The sequence below is a fragment of the Neoarius graeffei genome, chromosome 18, assembly GCF_027579695.1.
Source record: "Neoarius graeffei isolate fNeoGra1 chromosome 18, fNeoGra1.pri, whole genome shotgun sequence".
Lineage (NCBI taxonomy): Eukaryota > Metazoa > Chordata > Actinopteri > Siluriformes > Ariidae > Neoarius > Neoarius graeffei.
In genome coordinates this window covers 55,810,500-55,832,900 of record NC_083586.1, presented here as the reverse complement: position 1 = coordinate 55,832,900, position 22,401 = coordinate 55,810,500, and the positions used below count along the sequence as shown (strand labels likewise).

Sequence of the window (22,401 nt, the reverse complement as noted above, 5' to 3'; positions counted from 1 at the left end):
AGTCGATAAATGAAGCATTATAACAACAGTTCAGTCATGTTGAACGAGAAGAATATAGCGTCGTTAGGACCTTGCCACTCAGAACAACCTCGAGCTACATCCCTTCGCTCTATATCCTGAATGAAGAGAAGTAACTCGAGGATGTTCCGAGTGCGACCTTGCGTCAAAAATACGCACCACAAGCAAAACATCTGCGTCATTTATTTTAAAATTGCGTAAAATACGCATGACGCAGGGCAAAATGAATCACTGAAAAGTGCAGAAAAATAATAAAATTAGTAATAAGATAATGCTGCAAAGAGTGTTACATGGAAGAATATAAAAACTTATGTATATCGATTTTATAATGTACTTTGAAACATGTAATCAAGAATAAATACATAAAGAACAGTCGGATTAAGGAGGCTGATAATTACGTTGTTTGTCTTTCAGAAACTGCAGTAAGGCAGGATTAAACTAACTTAAAGTTGCACTACTTTTGCATGAAAATGGCAGATTGTTCCAGAAGTTCGCAGCTCTCGGGGAGGGGGGAGAAAAGAAAATCTGAAGTAATTTTGTTTCTTGTGGTGGATGACGCAAACAAGTTGTTTGAGCTATGGCGACGGGTGTTATAGTGAGAAATGGCAGGTTTTAAAATATGTCGCTATGTTGTTTATGCGTAAATCCAATTTTAAAATTGAAAAGCATAATTGCATCATTTCTGTCTCTGCGATATTCAAGTGGCAGCAAGTTCAACGTCAAGAGTCTTTATCATCAAGAAACATCAGCTGGGTAATTCAAGATGAACTTTGTAGCACGTCTGTAATATCTATGAATTATAGTAAATGTATATTAATTAAAGCCTCGGTCACAACCGGCCGTACGTGCTCCTACGGCTGGTCTACGTGCAAAAAACGCAAGAAATGCACGGAGGGCACGCGTGTGACGTGCTGATTTTCGAGCCGTAGACTGGCCGCAGACCGGCCGCAGAGGTTCTTTGTCATGTCAAACAAATTCTACGGGCGCTTACGGTTTCAGGTTGCAAGACAAACTTGCGGCCAACGTGCGTCTTTCTCCATGAACAAAAAAAACGCAGCGATTTGGGAAACGCCAAAAATCGCACGGCCAAAAAATCGTACGTCCGGTTGTGACTTAGGCTTAACTAAATCTCTCTCTCTCTCTCTCTCTCTCTCTCTCTCTCTCTCTCTATATATATATATATATATATATATATATATATATATATATATATATATATATATATATATATATATCAGGGATGTGATTTTTCCGCGAATTCGCAGAATTCCGCTTTTTTCACCTCAAAACTTGAAAAAAAATGTTTCCGATTTTCCCCTCAAATCCACATTCGTATCCTATTCGTTCCGACTTTGTTTGAAAGATGGCAGCCTCGGATTTGCATCTTTACGCCTCGATCACGGAGGCTGCCATCTTTCAACTCTTTGTTTGAAGCGAGCGCATTCATTGGTTGTTACAGAGCGATGGGCCAATCATGTACCTCGTTTCATCTCATTGATGCAATTACGTCATTGAGATAAAACGAGGTACGTGATTGGCCCATCGCTCTGTAACAACCAATGAACGCGCTTTGATAGCTGTACGTAAGCTCGCTTCAAACAGAGTTGAAAGATGGCAGCCTCCGCGATCGAGCGTAAAGATGCAAATCGAGTTAAAGAAATCGACAGAATAGTGAAAAACAAGTTCCGCTGGGAATGGTTGGAGAAAGAGGTTGCTACAGACGTTGGACATGAGACTGTGAGACATTTGTTCAGCGATTTTGTTCTTTGGGGAGAGGGCAGAGGTCTCTGGCTGTCAAGTTTGGGGATACTGGGACCTCCCCTGCCCGAGCTACGAGCGTCCAAAGTCGGGTTGGAGCCCGGGATAGAAACGAAACCTAAGCGGAGCGCCGCGGCTCGCCTCGGGGCGAATTACGTCCCAAGGCGTGGGGCTAGCGGGCCCTGCCGCGCTGATTCTTTGGGGGCGGGGTGAGTTTGTGTGTGTGTGTGTGTGAGAGAGAGAGAGAGAGGGTGTGTGTGTGAGAGAGAGAGAGAGGGTGTGTGTGAGAGAGAGAGAGAGAGAGAGTGTGTGTGTGTGTGAGTGAGAGTGCGCGCGAGAGAGAGAGAGTGTGCGTGAGTGAGAGAGAGCGTGAGAGAGGGAGCGCGCGCGCGCGAGAGAGAGCACCAGTGAGAGAGAGCATGAGAGAGAGAGCGAGAGAGAGTGTGCGAGTGAGAGAGAGAGTGAGCGAGAGTGTGTGTGTCAGAGTTGCATGTTGACCATTATATTGGCTTGAATTTGTTAATCATGACAAGTTTTTTCTTGTGTGTTTGCTTGCCATTTTAGTACAATTTTTAAGTTAGAAAACCCCAAAACCCAGGAGCTTCGGGGGGCTTCCCCCCTTGTCCCCCCACCAGGGTGCTGCCCTGGACCAGCTGGGGGCCTGCGGCCCCCAGACCCCCGGCTAAAATTTTCAGATAATTTCACCAGCCCCAAATCACATCCCTGAGATATATATATATATATATATATATATATATATATATATATATATATATATATATATATAAATTAAAGATCTATTATAAATAGCATACATAATTAATTATCTATTAACATTACAGTGACTGATATCTGATCACCTCCTGAGACCTGTTTACATTATTTACGGTGGGAAAAACTCACACGAGATTTTTGTTTTCTTGCTGTAGATGTGTAACATGCTGGGGCTGGGCGATATGAACGCAGATCAGCTGGCATCCAAACTGGAGGAAACGCTTCCTGTTATCCGTTCTGTCAGCGAGCAGTTTAAAGACCCGGTGAGTCCTAGAACACACTGTTAAACACTTCATACACACGCAACGCACTATTTCCCTCACTCTACGTATCTTACATTTAAAACTTTCCCCCTTTTTTATTCCTCGAGCAATACGGTTGTTTCTTGTTTAGCGCATTTATAAGTCATGTATTCACAGAGAGACAGAGAAGCATATCTGTTTAAAACATCCTGACTTGTACTAAGTGCCCGAATATGGTCTGTGTAGTAAATTGATGGAAGAGATCATAATTTACATATCCATGTTAACTCGGGATGTCATAAAAGATATGTTATTTACCAGCTGGGAGGTCCGTATCGTGAAATACCGTGACCGAGGTCTTGAAAGTACTGACCAAGGCCGAGGTCACGGTATTTCACCATACGGACCGACCTTAAGCTGGTAAATAATATATTTATTTTTTTCTTTACCAAATTCTAACAGAAAACGAGAGCGCCCGAAAGGGAAAACCGAGCCGAACAACCATTTTGAATCCTCATTCACGGCTGTAATGCAAATGGCTTCCTCCTCGGTATACAAGTGCACTTCCATGGCAGGAAAAAAACTACATTTTGCCGCCGATTTATACAAAATTGAGCCATTCAGGATTCAGCCATGTTTCTGCTCGGCGTTAGCAAGTTAGAGGTTTTTAGCTTTCTCCTGAAATGTTTTCTTTTATTTCTTCTTCCTCAGGGTAGTAAAACTCGCTTTCACTGTGAACACTGTCGTTATCGCTATCCATGCTGTAAAATTAATGCTATTCTCCTGAGAAATGCTGGCAAAAATTTATAAGATTTTTGATAATCTTGTAAATAAATCTTATAAAAAAAAGATAAATATTGACAAATTCTACTATGTTTTGTTGTTGTGAACAAGCGAGTCGCCAGAGGTCCGTAACCGGGGTCCGTATCGTAGGATACAGACCCGCTCGCCAGCCAGTCAGAGCGCAGGATTTGGACCGTGAAAAAAACCCAATGATGATTATTATTATTATTATTATTATTATTATTATACATACAGGGCACTTTTTTTGATGGAATAAAAACGTGTTCTATTCCCTTCGAGCAGGTGTCATTCATTTGGTTTGATAGCATGCAGTATCGTTAGCATATCGCTTATCCTACGTGTATTACGTCACTTTACCCAATGGAGAATGAGTGTTGAATATGGTTTACGATATTGCATGGTTGTCAAGACAACATGATGTCAGACGTCGGAGATGTAAAACTTCTGTTCTAGTGAGCGGCTGTGAAAATTTGTAAACAAACATGGCTGCCAGGTTTGCTTCGTTAAATACGGAAGAGTTTGAAAGAGAAAGACTTGTTGAGCACCTGAAAGGAGAGTGTGTGTGTGTGTGTGTGTGTGTGTTATAATAATAATAAAAAAATATTATTGGCTGGCTTTTTTTTCGTGGTCTATCAGATATATTCCATTCAGCTACTCGTCTTTGACTCGTTCAATATCATGCTAGCTGAATGGAATATATCTGATATACCACGAAAAAAGTCAGCCCATATTACTTAATTGATCAGCACGTTATTTTAGTGACGTGTTAAAATTAGCCGACATTTAAATGAGAGGTCTAAAAGCATTACTTTTTGAACGATATTATTAATTATGAAAACTTTCTTACAATTTGAATACTAACCTTCGTTTTTGATTGTTTTCATAATTTTTTAAATACGTGTAAACATTAATATAAATATGCTTTGTTATAATTTATTTTTCATCTTTTATTGTTAGGGATTATTTATTATTATTATGTCTGTGTGCATTTTCCAATTCGTTCATTTGGTCTTCCATTTTAGGTAGTCTGGAATCATAGCTTTAATACCACCAGGGGGCGATATAAACCCTAAAAGCCTTGTATAGTTATTACTCGGTTATCTTGCTCGTTGACAATGAGGTAGGCTAATATGACTCTGTCCTTATACAACACTCAATAGCAATTAAAGGGCATATTCTGGACCAATTTCTTTTTTTTTTTATATGAAAGTCTGTCCCTTTACACACTCATCCAGAAGGGTAATTTTGCACAAGGCCATCTGTCTACAGCAGAAAAAAATAAAATAAAACGCGTCTGGAAAAATCCCAAGGGAGTCTGGAGCCAGATTCATGACGCCTGCGGAAGCGCCAGCAGGCTGCGAGAGCTTTGCACAGTTTCAGTGCACAGCCTGTGTAGACCAAGCGCTCCCATTTCTCTCTCATTGTCCGGTCTTTTGGGAAACGATGAGTACTAATCCCATCAAGATTGGTGTTGCTACACCCTCCTATGATACATCTGTTAACCATTTTAATAATTACGCGATAACGTTGAAGAAATTTGCAGAAAACCACCAGGTCGTTTTCTCATAAACAAACCAGCGCTGGCGTAGGATTCAGAGGGAGGTGTCCTGCATGCGACATCACAAATCATTGTTTGCCGGGAAATCCAAACGGCAAGTTTTTTCAGAGGCGGACCAATTCGCCTCAAATGGCTTGATTTCAACTGAATTTTTCTGGTATTGTGCAAGATAAGTTTTTACAAAATGCAGAATGTTACAGATATTTGACCAAAGTTTAATATAAAATAGGAGAATTACATTGATCTTGCTCCTGAATTTACCCGTGATGTGCACTTTAAACCTTCGTGACTTCTAACTAAGGCTTCATCTATTTACAACCCCGATTCCAAAAAAGTTGGGACAAAGTACAAATTGTAAATAAAAACGGAATGCAATGATGTGGAAGTGTCAAAATTCCATATTTTATTCAGAATAGAACATAGATGACATATCAAATGTTTAAACTGAGAAAATGTATCATTTAAAGAGAAAAATTAGGTGATTTTAAATTTCATGACAAGAACACATCTCAAAGTTGGGACAAGGCCATGTTTCCCACTGTGAGACATCCCCTTTTCTCTTTACAACAGTCTGTAAACGTCTGGGGACTGAGGAGACAAGTTGCTCAAGTTTAGGGATAGGAACGTTAACCCATTCTTGTCTAATGTAGGATTCTAGTTGCTCAACTGTCTTAGGTCTTTTTTGTCGTATCTTCCGTTTTATGATGCGCCAAATGTTTTCTATGGGTGAAAGATCTGGACTGCAGGCTGGCCAGTTCAGTACCCGGACCCTTCTTCTACGCAGCCATGATGCTGTAATTGATGCAGTATGTGGTTTGGCATTGTCATGTTGGAAAATGCAAGGTCTTCCCTGAAAGAGACGTCGTCTGGATAGGAGCATATGTTGCTCTAGAACCTGGATATACCTTTCAGCATTGATGGTGTCTTTCCAGATGTGTAAGCTGCCCATGCCACACACACTAATGCAACCCCAAACCATCAGAGATGCAGGCTACTGAACTGAGCGCTGATAACAACTTGGGTCGTCCTTCTCCTCTTTAGTCCGAATGACACGGCGTCCCTGATTTCCATAAAGAACTTCAAATTTTGATTCGTCTGACCACAGAACAGTTTTCCACTTTGCCGCAGTCCATTTTAAATGAGCCTTGGCCCAGAGAAGACGTCTGCGCTTCTGGATCATGTTTAGATACGGCTTCTTCTTTGAACTATAGAGTTTTAGCTGGCAACGGTGGATGGCACGGTGAATTGTGTTCACAGATAATGTTCTCTGGAAATATTCCTGAGCCCATTTTGTGATTTCCAATACAGAAGCATGCCTGTATGTGATGCAGTGCCGTCTAAGGGCCCGAAGATCACGGGCACCCAGTATGGTTTTCCGGCCTTGACCCTTACGCACAGAGATTCTTCCAGATTCTCTGAATCTTTTGATGATATTATGCACTGTAGATGATGATATGTTCAAACTCTTTGCAGTTTTACACTGTCGAACTCCTTTCTGATATTGCTCCACTATTTGTCGGTGCAGAATTAGGGGGATTGGTGATCCTCTTCCCATCTTTACTTCTGAGAGCCGCTGCCACTCCAAGATGCTCTTTTTATACCCAGTCATGTTAATGACCTATTGCCAATTGACCTAATGAGTTGCAATTTGGTCCTCCAGCTGTTCCTTTTTTGTACCTTTAACTTTTCCAGCCTCTTATTGCCCCTGTCCCAACTTTTTTGAGATGTGTTGCTGTCATGAAATTTCAAATGAGCCAATATTTTGCATGAAATTTCAAAATGTCTCACTTTCGACATTTGATATGTTGTCTATGTTCTATTGTGAATACAATATCAGTTTTTGAGATTTGTAAATTATTGCATTCTGTTTTTATTTACAATTTGTACTTTGTCCCAACTTTTTTTGAATCGGGGTTGTATTTATGTTTTGATAATCATCTGGAAAATTTTCTGATTATTAATGTATGAAAAGGCGTCAGTGTAAACTTGGAAAAACCACGTCGCAAATGAACACGTGGATGATTTTATACATTAAATATAAACATAAATGTAAAATATACGTCAATAAAATTGTCAGCATTCATAATAATAATGTTTAGCTAGCACTCACCGGCCACTTTAATAGGAACTTGTTCTTGATTCTAAGATCCCTGTTCTTGGCTGCAGGACTGGAACCCAGGCCTAGAAATTCGTATATTTTTTCACCAGCCAGCTGGACTAGTTCCCTTCCAAAGTAACTCGCCAAACAGAAAATCAACTAGCCAAAATTTGTTCATGTATGAATTTTACTTCTGTCAAAAATAACACAAAAGAGAGTAGTTACCATTGTTCATGACTAATGTGCATTTATTTCAAGACCCGAGTATTTTGATACTGTTGTTAAATACATAAATGAGAACAACACAGAGCACCGTAATATAATATCAACAAATAATAATATATTGGAAAACTTGGCAACTTGGTGTATGAGTATTGAAAACAAATCTACTTACTATCATGACTATAGCACCCAAAATATGTCCAACATGTTTTCTGTATTTAACCATTTATGAGAGAGAAAGCGTTAGGAGCTTCATATTGACGAGGAATCAACTTGAAAAATTAATTATTCCGTAAAAATCGTATCGCAGCCAAGGCCTACCCTGCTCCCACGTTTGCTTAAGTCCTTTGTCGTTTCTCCTTCTCGTACGCTTTATCGGCGGCCTTTTTCTCCTCTTCAGACCAAGGTCGCTTTATCCCTGTCTCTGGCAGTTTCTGTACACATTTCAGAAAATTCCACATCGCAATGTAGCTTTGGTAGATGTAGATGTAAACAACAAAAAAAAGCACGTGTTTAAATGGGCGATAATGTGGCCACATCTTTTGAATTTGATAACGTGATTACCGCGATATTCAACGAGATGCATTATATGCATGCGCAGTAGTGAAAAAACGGACAGCCTGACTCGTACACGATATGATTCGGAATTCTTCGGTGTTTTCCGTCCTGCCGATAAACACATCAATTAACACAGACACGGCACACGCTTAATACAGAGCCTAATCCAGGGCGCGTAATATGCGATAATATGAGTTTTTTATCTGTCTGTCGCACATCCACTTTTTGGGCGCGAGAGTGATATCGCGTATCTATTCATTTTGTCGCGCGTTTATAAGTAGAGAGCGTGTAGTCGCGTTTTACTGAATCTTGTGTGTATCAATTTGTCAGCACCCGCTAGCAAGCACTGCGGTAAATACAACATTGTTTACACACCAATCGGAAAATATCGGAAAGGACCGAAGTATTCCGAATGGTTTATTTAGCGGGTAAAACAGTTTTGTGAACTATTATATCATTGATCACTGAACCGGAAGACAGTGTATCTCAACCAATCGTGTGAAGTGTTTTAAAAATACCCAAAAGCACATGGCATATCTGTCTCATCCAAACATAACAGTCAGACCCTCCAGGATTTCGCGATTTGCACCATCAATGCAAATTCAACCAATCCCCGCGAATTCAGGGCGGTGTTGCAATTCTATCCAATCACCGCAACTTTCCCGCAAATTTGACCAATCGTTGGCGTTGTCTTGCAGTGACGTCGACAAACTACCTTCTGCCTTACTTCCGTGTATACGTTCAAGAGAAGCAGCATGTGCGCAGTGTTGCCAGATTGGGCGGTTTTAAGTGCATTTTGGCGGGTTTTGAACATATTTAGGCTGGAAAACGTCAGCAGTATCTGGCAACACTGCATGATGTGCAAGTCAGTGTTTATGTAGGCTTAAATTCTGTTACTGAAAGTGTGTTATGTTTACAGTGAAGGACTGTGTGCACTTTACATTATTATTATTTTTTTACTTAATACAAGAAATTAATGGATGCCAACATTTTTGCCAAAACGGTATTTTATTTTCCATTGTTTAGGCAGCTTCAGCATCATACTGTGAGATTCTATTCAAATTGTTTTTTTTCTTCTATGAAGCCGGAGCCATTTATTTTATTAGTTTATAATTATTGTTTAATTTAGTCTTCAGGAGAGACTGCCTGCACACAGCACTAGTATTAATAGTTTTTTTCTTACATGAAAGCTGAGGCATTTATATTATATTTTAAGGTAACTTCATGTTGTGCTGTGAGGTTCTCTGCACTTTAACTTTTGAACCAACAGGTGCATTTGGATCAGTAAAGCCTATTTTTATGCATTTTTGTAGTCCTGGTAATCTTACACATTCTACATGATTGCTAGTTTTTTTTTTTTTTGAGTAATTTGTTTAATTTTTCTTGTTGAAAGTTCAATTTAGTATTATGTTAATGATATTCTAAAAGTAAAGATTAATAAAACTGTTCTGTTTATAGATGTACTCTTGAAAATATCTACCAATGTATTACTTATTTTTCTGTCCCCACTAACTGGAACAAATGAGGGATATTTTTACCCATGTTAATATTTTCTGTCCCTTGTTTCTACAACTAGTGAGGGATCTGTCCCTTATTTTCAATTTCCTAGATTAGGCTCTGTTAATATGTGGCAGCTTTAGTTGACGGTGTGTCTGAATCTTTGCGTCATATATATAAAATTTTTATTTTCAACTAGCCAGCCGGGGTGGCTAGTGACAGGAATTACCCACCAAATGACAAATTAAGTCACCTCGGGCGACCAGACCACCGCGAATTTTGAGCCGTGGAACCCAATGTGGTGTTCTGCTGTTGTATGCTGAGATGCCTTTCTGCTCACCACGGTTGTAAAGAGTGATCATATTATATGAGTTACGATATCCTTCCTGCCAGCTCGAACCACAAATCTGTCCATTTTCCTCTGACCTCTCTGATCAACAAGGCGTTTGTTTCCACCCGCAGAACTGTCCCTCTCTCACTCGCTCGATGTTTTGTTTTTCGCACCATTCTGTCTGTGTAAACTCTAGAGACTGTTGTGTATGAAAACCACAGGAGAAGATGATCAGTTTCTGAAATACTCAAACTAGAGGTCTGCACGGGACAGAATTTTCAGTCCCGCTCCTGCATTGTGCAGTCCCGCTCCCGCAAAGAATTATGATTTTCAGTCCCGCTCCCGCCCGCGCCTGCCATATTTTGTCCCGCTCCCGTCCGCAAATCCCGCATGATGCAGACGTTTGCGTTATTTCTCACGAAAGTTCTTGTCATTGTTCGTCATCAACAACAGCTCTTCTAAATTTGACTGCCCCATCATCTACATGACGTGACACAGTTGTTGGATGGGGCAGAATATCTCGCACATCGAATTTGCCTATTGTGGCTGCCGTGTCAACTAAGTGTTGGGCTAAGTGAACTAATCCCCGACCAGCAATGCTGTCATACAGGCGGAGGTCCGCAGCAACAAAATCAATGCATTTCTCCACGGTCTTTGCCTTCAACGCATCTGTCACTTTTGCGTTGTTCCCTCTGAACTCCAACAATTGTCCTTTTAACACAGTACATACATGGCGATTCAGGCCTGATGTACCTGATTTATGGCCGTTGTATGTCAGAACCTTTTGGCACTTATCACAACAAGCAAAGGGCAGCTGAGCTGATTTCCCTCTGCATCGTATACGAGTGAGAACGACTTCCAAATGTCTGATTTCAGGACTCTTGACTTTTTAACGGTAAATGTACCTCTTTTTAAAGCAGCACTTACTTCTGAAGCACTGTGAGCTTCACTAGAGGAGCTCTGCTCTTCTGCCATGATCGGAGATCTCAAACACAGAAGAGCGGAAAGGAATCGGAAACGTACGCGAGATTAGACCACATCCGCAAATTTTAGGCATCTTAAAATGTTTTTATTAATGCCAAATAAAATATCCAGCACAAATTATATATGATAGACCTAAATTAATAATTTATAAATTTTATTTTAAACACGTTTTTAGTTAGCGGGACTGCAGCTCATCACCGCTCCCGCATTGTGCACTCCCCCTCGCGCCCGCAATGAGCTTTCAAAATTTGTCCCGCGCCGCACTGCTTTGCGTCGGGTCCCGCGGGACTCCCACGGGAGTGCAGGGCTCTAACTCAAACCAACACTCATACGACAGTGAAAGAAAGTCACACTTCACTGTGAGATCACAATTTTTCCCATCCTGATGTTTGAATGAAGTGAACATTAACTGTGGCTCTTGATTTGTATCTGCATGATGTATGGGTGTACCTAATAAAGTGGCTGGTGTGTGTATATATAGTGCCTTTCTCACACCCAAGGTCACTTCACTGAGTATGGACACACAAACAGGGAAAGGGGAAAAAAAAAAGTCTGGTTCATGTCCTTTACGTTCAAAAGATTTCAGGTTTAAACCTGCTTTTTATCTTCAAGAGCTTTGTGGTTGACGCGATCTGGATGTAATGCAGATCAAGTCCGTAAAATGTGAAGGATTTTCAAAATTGTGATCTCCAGTGATAGAAAGCATATCTTGAAATATCTAGGAGCTGATTTTAGCTGGAAATGCTTTTGATTTATTTGTAGCAAATTTAAAACTAATATACTCATTTTTTTTCCCCCAGATTCAACCATACAGAAGCTGAATTTTTTTAGATTTAAGAGTGGTTTATTTTTTTTAATTATTTTTTAAATTTATTTTTTGTTGAGAAATCCATCCCCAGGTTAACAGAGCTCTGATCCGTCTTGTTCGTTTCCCCTCCGCTGCGTCGAAACAGGAGCAGACGACGTTCATCTGCGTGTGCATCGCAGAGTTCCTGTCCCTGTACGAGACCGAGCGGCTGATCCAGGAGCTGGCCAAGTGCCGCATCGACACACACAACATCATCGTCAACCAGCTGGTGTTTCCCGATGCCGAGAGACCCTGCAAGATGTGTGAGGCCAGACACAAGATCCAGTCCAAATACCTGGACCAGGTGAGTGTGTGAGGTGTACTTTACCTGTGTAAGACATGATGTAATGCATTTATAGCTCCAGTCATATGCCAGTGCTTAGATTTATTCATTTATTCGTGGGTGAGCGAGTGAAGGATGACGGTATTGTAGATCATCCAGCGCCCCAGGAGAAGATTGCGTCCTCGGAAACTTGACCACATGATTTGACCCTTCTTCCTTTGTTATGAAGTGTTTCAGAGTAATATTGATTTATTTTATATATATGTAGACGGGTCCGTCTCAGAAACTGCTCTCTCATTTGGGACATTATGGTCAAATTTTTTTTTCTAATTTAACTTTTTTTTTTTTTGCATTTACCGAACACTCAATGTTTCTTTTGTCATGTTTAATAAGAATAAAGATAGTATCTTGCTTTATCTGGCCTCCACTGTGGAAAATTGTTTTGATTACAATTCAGATGCTTTTGTAAAATTGATTTCCGTATAAAATAACTCCATCATGAAGAATTAAAGCCCCTCCTTCACAGATGAGTGAAAATATTGAATAAATTTCCTCTTTTTGATTGCTTGGGTTAAAAATGCCAAGTTATGATGACTGAATTGATTATTCACTTGAATAATATGATACATTTTGGGTATTTGATATGGCGAAATAGGACACAATGGAAAAATCAAGAACGCACCGGAAAGATGAGAATAACGGCGGTGGTAAAAGAACAGCGACTGTACCGGCTGAAGGTCGCGCGGGTCTCTGCTGCGGCGCGCGAGCAACAGGACATCACTACCGCACCGGACGGAGCGCGAGGCGGGGGCGGGGCAAAACGACTAGCCGGAGATTCTATCAAAAGTTCGATCTAAATTGACCATGGTTGCAAAATATTGGCCAAAAATACGCAAACACCACGAAATATGAAAGTAAGATGAAAAAAAACATTCTATTGCCTTATACTGCAAGACTAAAACAAAATAAAACTCTCAAAACTCACCTTTTCAGTGATAACGTCCGAACAGATCACCCGCGTAACAGAAAGACCGCAAATGGAAACACGATCAACTTCTAACTGCTGGAGTGGAAAATTCCATTCGACACATGCAAATTGTTAATGTGTGTCCTTCCCCGCACACAAATAACACGCTACGGTAAAAAATAGACCACAACTCATTTTATAGCTCAGAAATTCATACAAGACCAGCTACCATCGTAACATATTCTGTAAGAAACATATTCTATACCGAACTTTCAGCTTTCGTTTTAAAAAACAACATCGCAGATTTATAACTAAATGTTTATATGGCGTAGTGATTTTAAGTTCCTACTTTTGGTGAGGTCGTGACCTCGACCCTGAGGCTTTCCGTTTAGATCAAAACACACGATCGTATTGGTTTTGGGTTTGCGGAAAATGGAGTTGCAATGGTGATCAAATATTTTGCATGATGTTTTATTACGGTTATGATTATTCTGTGAGCGCACCAATCCTTAGGTGGATAAAGTTACAGCTTAAAATACAATTAGTGATAACTGTAGACTTTTCAGTGGACTGCAACCTTTTTAAGGGAAAGCGATGCAGTCGACCGTTTATCATGTCCCAGATCAAGCCGCCATTTTTCCACAAATCTGCAGAATTTTTGCCAAATCCTGAATAGAGTATTCACATCAAAGATTTAGTTTTATCTGTATTATTTCTTTCATCATTTTATTTCAAATTAAAACCAACATCACCATTCAAAACCATATAGTTTACTGACTGAGAGTATATTTAGTGGGGGACCCCCACAGTACCCAGTTTCTGAGACAGACCCATATATAAATGTATTATTAGTAAAATTATTAAATTAAAAGTTTGAAAATTAATAAATTGTTTTATTAAATAAATTATATATAAAATTAAATTGAAAATGAATATTAAATTAGAAATGTAATACATTTTCATTAGTGTTTATATATAAATATATAAAATTAAATTTATATATATATTTTTAATTTAATAAAACAATTTATTAATTTTCTGCCCATTCAATTAAATTCAGTTTTATGTGCACCTACGTGACCTGCCCGTGCACATATGAATAAACCAGTCCTTGTACAACATCCACAATCTTCTTTTTTTTTTTTTTCCTCTCCCTTTCATAAATCTTCATTTAAATGAACCCTCATCAAGAAATTTTGTTTAGAGATTGAGGTTTCGCAGACTTCCTGCTTGGCAGTGAATACGCTTTTAAACGTCAGGAGGTGGAGTTTAATGGACTCCATTAAAAATGAACAAAACCCAAAAATAAACTCCTTTATACTCACAGATAATATCCATACAAGACATGTTCAAGTCTTCTTGTTCATATTTGTCCCGGTGTACAGATTTTATTTTAAAAGAAAAACCATGTCCCTGGGCGCCGACATCTTGCACTCGCCAAGGTTCAGATATCGCTCTCTGAGGACAAATCGTGACGTCACTCACACCCCACATGGATCACTGAGGCTAGGGGCTCTAGTGGACACATCATTTCTAAATTGTCGTAAACAACCCTAAAGACGCCCGAGTGTCAAGCATTTATGTGTAAAAAATAAACCCGATCATTTTTATGTGACATGCTGCTTTTTTTTTTTTTAGATTCACTGATGATAAAAATGATCTTGTTAGACGGCAAGAATCACGTTGCTATGACGAAGACCTTTGTTGACTAGTATCTGTGTCAGTACTGCGTATGCGTTATCTAGCTGTGTGAGATTTAAAGTGCGTATTCTGGACCAATTTAGTTTTTTTTTTTTTTTATATGAAAGTATGTCCCTTTACACACTCATCCAGAAGGGTAATTTTGCACAAGGTCATCTGTCTACAGCAGAAAAAAATAAAACGCGTCTGGAAAAATCCCAAGGGAGTCTGGAGCCAGATTCGTGACGTCACCTGCGGAAGCACCAGCAGGCTGAGCGAGCTTTGCACGGTTTCAGTGCACAGCCTGTGTAGACCAAGCGCTCCCATTTCTCTCTCATTGTCCGGTCTTTTGGGAAACGATGAGTACTAATCCCATCATGATTGGTGTTGCTACACCCTCCTACGATACATCTGTTAACCATTTTAATAATTACGCGATAACGTTGAAGAAATTTGCAGAAAACCACCAGGTCGTTTTCTCATAAACAAACCAGCGCTGACGTAGGATTCAGAAGGAGGCGTCCCGCACGCGACGTCACGAAAATCAATGTTTCCCGGGAAATCCAAACGCCAAGTTTTTTCAGAGGCGGACCAATTCGCCTCAAATGGCTTGAATTCAACTGAATTTTCCTGGTATTGCACAAGGTTAAAAAAAAAAATTGCATAAAATACAAAATGTGACAGATATTTGACCAAAGTTTAATACAAAATAGGAGAATTACATTGATCTTGCTCCTGAATTTACCCGTGATATGCACTTTAAACCTTCGTAAAAGTGAAGTCTGATTCGTGGATTTTGTTGCCAGTAAAAATCATACGGTTACAAAAATTTCTAAATTTTTTTTTTTTAAGAATTATAAGCCTTTGTCACACACATCACAGTACTGTGAAGTTCTTTCTCTGTATAATATAACCCATTTGAACCAGTGCGCACACAGCGCAGTGGTGCCTGGCGAGGTTTTTAATTTTATTTATTTATTTATTTATTTATTTAAAATAATATAAAGAATTCGAAGCCTTGATTTGATGGCTCTGTGTAACGAAGGTAAACAATGTACTAATGAACTGGTAACATCATGGATGGATACCTGGTTTCAGCACAAAAGGCTATTTTTAGCAAAATCATAACTTTATAACAGTTTATCCATTTTAAAAGTTTTATCCCCTGCTGGCCAAAAGGCTTCAAAAGGGATCATGTCGTTGTGATGTGATGTCTGTCCATCCATCCCGGGAAGGGTGCTGACCTTCTGAAATCAACTCCTCTCTCAATTTCTGGAGGAATTTCATGAAACTTGGCAGGATACTTTGTTATACAGTACCGTTCAAAAGTTTGGGGTCACTTTGAAATGTCCTTATTTTTGAAAGAAAAGCACTGTTCTTTTCAATGAAGATCACTTTAAACTAATCAGAAATCCACTCTATACATTGCTAATGTGGTAAATGACTATTCTAGCTGCAAATGTGTGGTTTTTGGTGCAATATCTCCATAGGTGTATAGAGGCCCATTTCCAGCAACTCTCACTCCAGTGTTCTAATGGTACAATGTGTTTGCTCATTGCCTCAGAAGGCTAATGGATGATTAGAAAACCCTTGTACAATCATGTTAGCACAGCTGAAAACAGTTGAGCTCTTTAGAGAAGCTATAAAACTGACCTTCCTTTGAGCAGATTGAGGCCCTGTCCACACGGCAACGGATTCAGGTGACTCCGATACAATTGCTTATCGTTTAGGCCTGGCGTCCACATGGCACCGGCGTTTTGGGTGCCCAAAACGCAATCTTTTTGAGAACGGGTTCCAGAGTGGAAAGATCTGGCAACGTTGCCGTTGTGAAGTCGTCTGGATGAGAGCAATTCCAGCGTTATGGACGTGACACTTGAACTCAAAATGGCAACAAATGACCCAGTGCATGTTTTATTGTCTCCCAGTATTTAAACAGGTGTTGCATATTTTAAGGCTGTACCATACTGGAGAAGTGATAGAACAAGAACAATTCCCATAGTACATCTAGGGCATGCCAGAAAATGCCAATAAAAGATGCGTTATGGATGTGACAGAAAAAGTATCACTTTTCTTGGGTGACTGTACATTTTTATCAAACTCTGTGAAATTGTAAACCTAATGTCGAAATGGAGATATCCATTTGATAGAGGGGTCCAAGGTGAATATTAAAAATCTTTGTTTAAAATATTTTGTATTTCATGCAGAGTTTCAGAAGGAAAAGTCAGCGTTATGGATGTGACGAAATTCCGTTATGGATGTGACGCGTCTGAAATAGACATGGCGTATGTTTAGAAAATCAGCAATTTAACCACCATAACCCTTTGAAAAACTCTCTAAATATCAGCTAAAACTATCAAAGTTCTTAAATAATATTTAGGATGGCTATTGTTTTGCTGTTTTGTGGATTTTAGCATACATTTCTGTGGCTTGTGGCAATAATATAGAATTGTACATGATCAAAGTTGATTTTAGCTTGGGTTTTACATTATAAGAAAGAGACTGACAGTGAAATATTAGGTTGGTTACAAATTGGTTCAACTTATTCACATCTGTAAAATACAGGCCTAGGTGATATCTCTGGGAGTGGTTTTGATGTATTACATGTTGCTTTAATTTTGCATGGTGAGGTTGACATTTACATGGAATTGCCCACGAGTAGAACGGATTTGTTTACGATGATGTCACAACCACATGTGCTTCACGCCGGGTAGAAGTGTAACGAACTCGATGCGAGTTGTCAACAAATCCTATAACTTGGTTCATGAAACGCGCTTACAAAATATTTTCACTGTGAATATTTATTGTGTAATGGTGCAAAGTGAGAGAGAGAGAGAGAGAGAGAGAGAGAGAGAGACTCTGCCCTTAGGGCAGAGTCAATCCCGCCAGCAAAAATAGGGAAAAAAAAGAGCGATCTCACCTCTTCAGATGTTGGTTTAAGTCCGACAATACATTCCTCAAAAAGGGCATAGAAGAACAAATTAATCCATCAACGTGTAGCATTGCGGGCAGCACGGTGGTGTAGTGGTTAGCGCTGTCGCCTCACAGCAAGAAGGTCCTGGGTTCGAGCCCCGGGGCCGGCGAGGGCCTTTCTGTGCGGAGTTTGCATGTTCTCCCCGTGTCCGCGTGGGTTTCCTCCGGGTGCTCCGGTTTCCCCCACAGTCCAAAGACATGCAGGTTAGGTTAACTGGTGACTCTAAATTGACCGTAGGTGTGAATGTGAGTGTGAATGGTTGTCTGTGTCTATGTGTCAGCCCTGTGATGACCTGGCGACTTGTCCAGGGTGTACCCCGCCTTTCGCCCGTAGTCAGCTGGGATAGGCTCCAGCTTGCCTGCGACCCTGTAGAAGGATAAAGCGGCTAGAGATAATGAATGAATGAATGAACGTGTAGCATTCAATTTATTCCGGACCATTAAAGACGCCGCCTTCCGCGTAGAATCATGCGTCATCCTCGCCGCCATATTGGAGAGGTCAAAGCGGAGAATAAAGATTCATGTGCTGCGTTTAACTGTACCAACAGGTTTACCGTCCAAACGAGATCACATGGGATTACCTTTCACAGGTGAGAAACAACAAATTAATCCATCAACGTGTAGCATTCAATTTATTCCGGACCATTAAAGACGCCGCCTTCCGCGTAGAATCATGCGTCATCCTCGCCGCCATATTGGATAGGTCAAAGCGGAGAATAAAGATTCATGTGCTGCGTTTAACTGTACCAACAGGTTTACCGTCCAAACGAGATCACATGGGATTACCTTTCACAGGTGAGACTGGAAAAATACTTTTCATTGTATTTGGTCATTATAATGTAATTTTACGAACAGATTTTCCTGACTTTGTGGCTAATATGAAGTCTCGCGCATAATAGTTTATGCACATGCGTCCTTACTTCTTCTATTGTTCTGGTGTCTCCGAAGGGACCGTCTTACAGCGCCCCTAGAGGTGTGGCATGTGTATTGCATCGTTTTCAGCAAGCGTTGCGTTGCCATATGGACCTGATATTTTACTGATCGTTGCCCATTTGGACGCGATATATTTTTAAATAACATCTCGTTGCCGTTGTCGTGTGGATGTAGCCTGAGTTTCTGGAGCATCACATTTGTGGGGTCGATTAAATGCTCAAAATGGCCAGAAAAATGTCTTGACTATATTTTCTATTCATTTTACAACTTATGGTGGTAAATAAAAGTGTGACTTTTCATGGAAAGCACAAAATTGTCTGGGTGACCCCAAACTTTTGAACGGTAGTATATGTTGTTAGTATGTTATTTTGTTCAGTTCGGTCACATTTTTCCCAGAGTTACAGCCCTTGGCTAACAACCTTTGTAGTTTCACAATTTCATGAAGGTGTGCTCGCCTTCTGACATCAACTCCTCTCACAATTTTTGGACAAATTTCTTGAAGCTTGGCAAAGGACCTTGTTATATGACGGTAATATGCAGATTGCGATTTAATTTCGTTTGTGAAAATTTTCCCAGAGTTTTGACCCTTGATTAAATAACTTTTGACAATTTCATGAGGGTGTACGTTCTTCTGAAATCAACTCCTCTCACAATTTGTGGAGGAATTTCACCAAACTTGGCAGAAGGCTTTGTTATATGACAGTTATATGCAGATTGAAATTTAATTTAATTTGGGCAAATTTTCCCAGAGTTATGCCCTTATCAACAAACTTGTACTTTGGCAATTTCATCAAGGTGTGCTCGCTTTCTGAAATCAACTTCCCTCACAATTTCTGGATGAATTTCATGAAACTTGGCAGGATTCTTTGTTATATGTCGTTAGTACGCATATTGTTTTGTTCAGTTCGGTCGCATTTTTCCCCAGAGTTACAGCCCTTGATTAACAATCTTGTACTTTCACAATTTCATGAAGGTGTGCTCGCATTCTGACATCAACTCCTCTCACAATTTTTGGCCGATTTTCTCAAAGCTTGGTAAAAGGCCTTGTTATATGACGGTAATACGCAGATTGCGATTTAATTCCTGTGTGAAATTTTTCCCAGAGTTTTGACCCTTGATTTAAATAACTTGTCCTTTGACAATTTTGCGGGTGTACGTTCTTCTGAAATCAGCTCCTCTCAATTTTTGGAGGAATTTCACGAAACTTGGCAGGATTCTTTGTTATATGTCGGTAATACGCATATTGCAATTTTGTTCAATTCAGTCACATTTTACCAGAGTTATGGCTGAGTTGCCAGCGGGGGATATTGTACCCTCCGAGCACTTTTTTTTTTTTTTTTTTTTAATTTAAATGTGCGAAGGGCACATCAGGGCACTTGCCATGATCCGCAAACGGCGTATATTTTTGGGTTTTGTTTGACTTTAATGGCTCCCTATTGGGCGAGAGTGAAGTGATTTGCTCGTCTGTCATGGCTGCTCTCAAAAACAATCGTGTTTAGTGTTCACTTTGAAGTTTTGGCTTAAATTATTTTAGATGGCTTTGAATCATTTCATTATTTATCCTAAGCCTTGTATTAGGAACAAAGACGCAAACATCAGACACCATGTTTTGGTTAATCGACTATATTTGTACTGAATTTGAAATGCTGTTTAACATTTTCACTGGTTCTGGTAATGTGTAGTGTCGATTACTTAAAAAGAGCATAAAACGAGTATTATAACGATCAGGAAGTTCATTATTGGTTCCCAAATTAGTCCATGGATCTGCTTTTTCTTTCTTTGATTGATTTGATTTAGGGATCGACCGATATGTATTTTTTTCAGGGCCGATACCGATTATTATGGAATTGGGATGCCGATAACCGATATGTGCAACCGATAAATGTAAACATTATAATTCACATGAAATTAAACATAGCACACACTGACACAGACCTTCATATCCATGAAATGTATGTTTAATTGTAAACTTGAACATGAAATTTTGTGCAGGGAGATGCCAGCAGCATTTGTACAATAAAGTCAAACATTAGTTAGAATAAAATGAGAAATAAAATAATAATAAAATAAAATATTCACCAGTAAAAAAAATAAATCACTCCCTACTATATTACAGCTCACCATTTTCAGTGGAAAATAAATGAAAATACACTCTGGATTCTTTTACACTAAGAACTAAGTAAGACTTACCAACTTCAAGTAGTTTTTAAATCACAAATCAAGTGTAGGGAGCTGCCTGCAGCATTTTTTAAAAAGTAAAATCAAACATAAAGTAGGCTATCACTCCCTATTAGGAGCGGCTGCTCCTTTAAGAGTATATCGCTTTCCGAATCAGAAGCGCTAGCGAGGAGAATCACTTGCGCAAGAATTATAAATACTAGTCACACCTGGCTTGTTTAAATGTTCAAATAGCGCTTTATAAAGTTACCTAACATATACAAGTGCAATGCGCTTTCTGAGCACGAGTCACGTCATGAAGTTTACTCATCACCATAACAAATAGCCAGTAGGCTTGCGCTAGCCTACAGAACACAAACACTACGTTTTATTTCATCTTCCCTTGACCACCTCTCTGTATGGCTGTCATTCTACTGTTTGAGTAGAACTACTGACACATTCACAACGTTTCCAGACGGGGATTTAAAAATGACTGCAGCCTACGTTATGCTGGGGACTGCTTACTACAGACAACATTACATGTAGTTTCAGCGAGGCTAGTTGGTTGTAGGCTAATTCAAGTGCTTCCTTCCGTAAGCCAAGTTTGCCTGGCTACACAGATACAAATGGACAATTTTAACGAGTAGTAGATGAAGAATGTAAACATATAATGATGTTGTGCTTTTGCAGCTTGTGTGTTTGTGACTTATTGTAGCAAAAGCAGCGTGTCCTTACCTTGAAGTGGGATCTGCTTCTGCCCGAGTGCCCATACGGCTGCCTTGAAACAGTTCACGCCGATTGGCTGTATCCCTTGTACCAAACAAATCAGATGTGGTGGTGGGCGGGACCGTGTTCTTGAACTCAGAGGCGAGTGCAGGAAAGGACGTGCAGTGACGGTCGCGTTAGGAACGAAATGGCTGCAAAAAGGCATGTTATCGGCATATCGGTGGAAATTATGGCCGATACCGATAACCCTAAAAATGCAGAATATCGGCCCGATATATCGGCCAGGCAGATTATCGGTCGACCCCTAATTTAATTTGCATAAACCACACAAATGAAATGTAAGCAAGAACAAATTGTGATTAAGATTTAGGTTTCAGTCATTTAACTGTGTGTGTGTGTGTGTGTGTGTGTGTGTGTTTTTTTTTTTTTTTGTCCCCCCCCAGATGGAGGACCTGTATGAGGATTTCCACATCGTCAAACTGCCTCTACTGCCTCATGAGGTTCGAGGAGCAGACAAAGTCAACACGTTTTCCAAACTGCTCCTGGAGCCCTACAATCCCCCCAATAAGTGACTTACCTTCCCTTAAACACACACACACACACACACACACAAAAAAAAAAAAAAAAAAAAAAACCTTCCACTGGTCCATTAACCCTCTCAGACCCTGCAGCAACACATCTTCATCCTCCTCCTCATCAGATCTGGAAAGCTTCGTTATAAAGGCTCATAAACACTGCATACACCTGTGTCTCTGTGTGAGTGTTTCTCTCTCTGTCTCTCCATCACACTCTATTTTTCTGCCTCATTTCTCACACAGAGGTTGTTTATTTTACTCTCAGCCATTCCTTATTATTCTCCATTAAAAACCATCGAGTGATTTATTTTATTGTGTGTAAAATCTGGGTATAAAACCTGCTTGAGAAATGATGAAAAAACGTCTCTGATCTGTGACTGAGAACGTAGCCGATAGCAGAAACGTGCAATGTTTTTCTA

The 22,401-nt window shown here is 39.9% G+C and overlaps 1 protein-coding gene across 1 annotated transcript in view; it reads left to right on the top strand.

Moving 5' to 3' along the window:
* The window catches only part of get3 (guided entry of tail-anchored proteins factor 3, ATPase), a 45,834-nt gene extending 23,825 nt beyond the window's left edge, over window positions 1-22,009 (top strand). Inside the window, exons 5-7 of the mRNA XM_060899035.1 lie at window positions 2,706-2,813; window positions 11,798-11,995; window positions 21,851-22,009. Of these exons, the coding sequence (XP_060755018.1) occupies window positions 2,706-2,813; window positions 11,798-11,995; window positions 21,851-21,979 (435 nt within the window). The 3' untranslated portion in view covers window positions 21,980-22,009. The remainder of the gene's footprint in view (window positions 1-2,705; window positions 2,814-11,797; window positions 11,996-21,850) is intronic.
* Window positions 22,010-22,401: the final 392 nt, after the last annotated feature.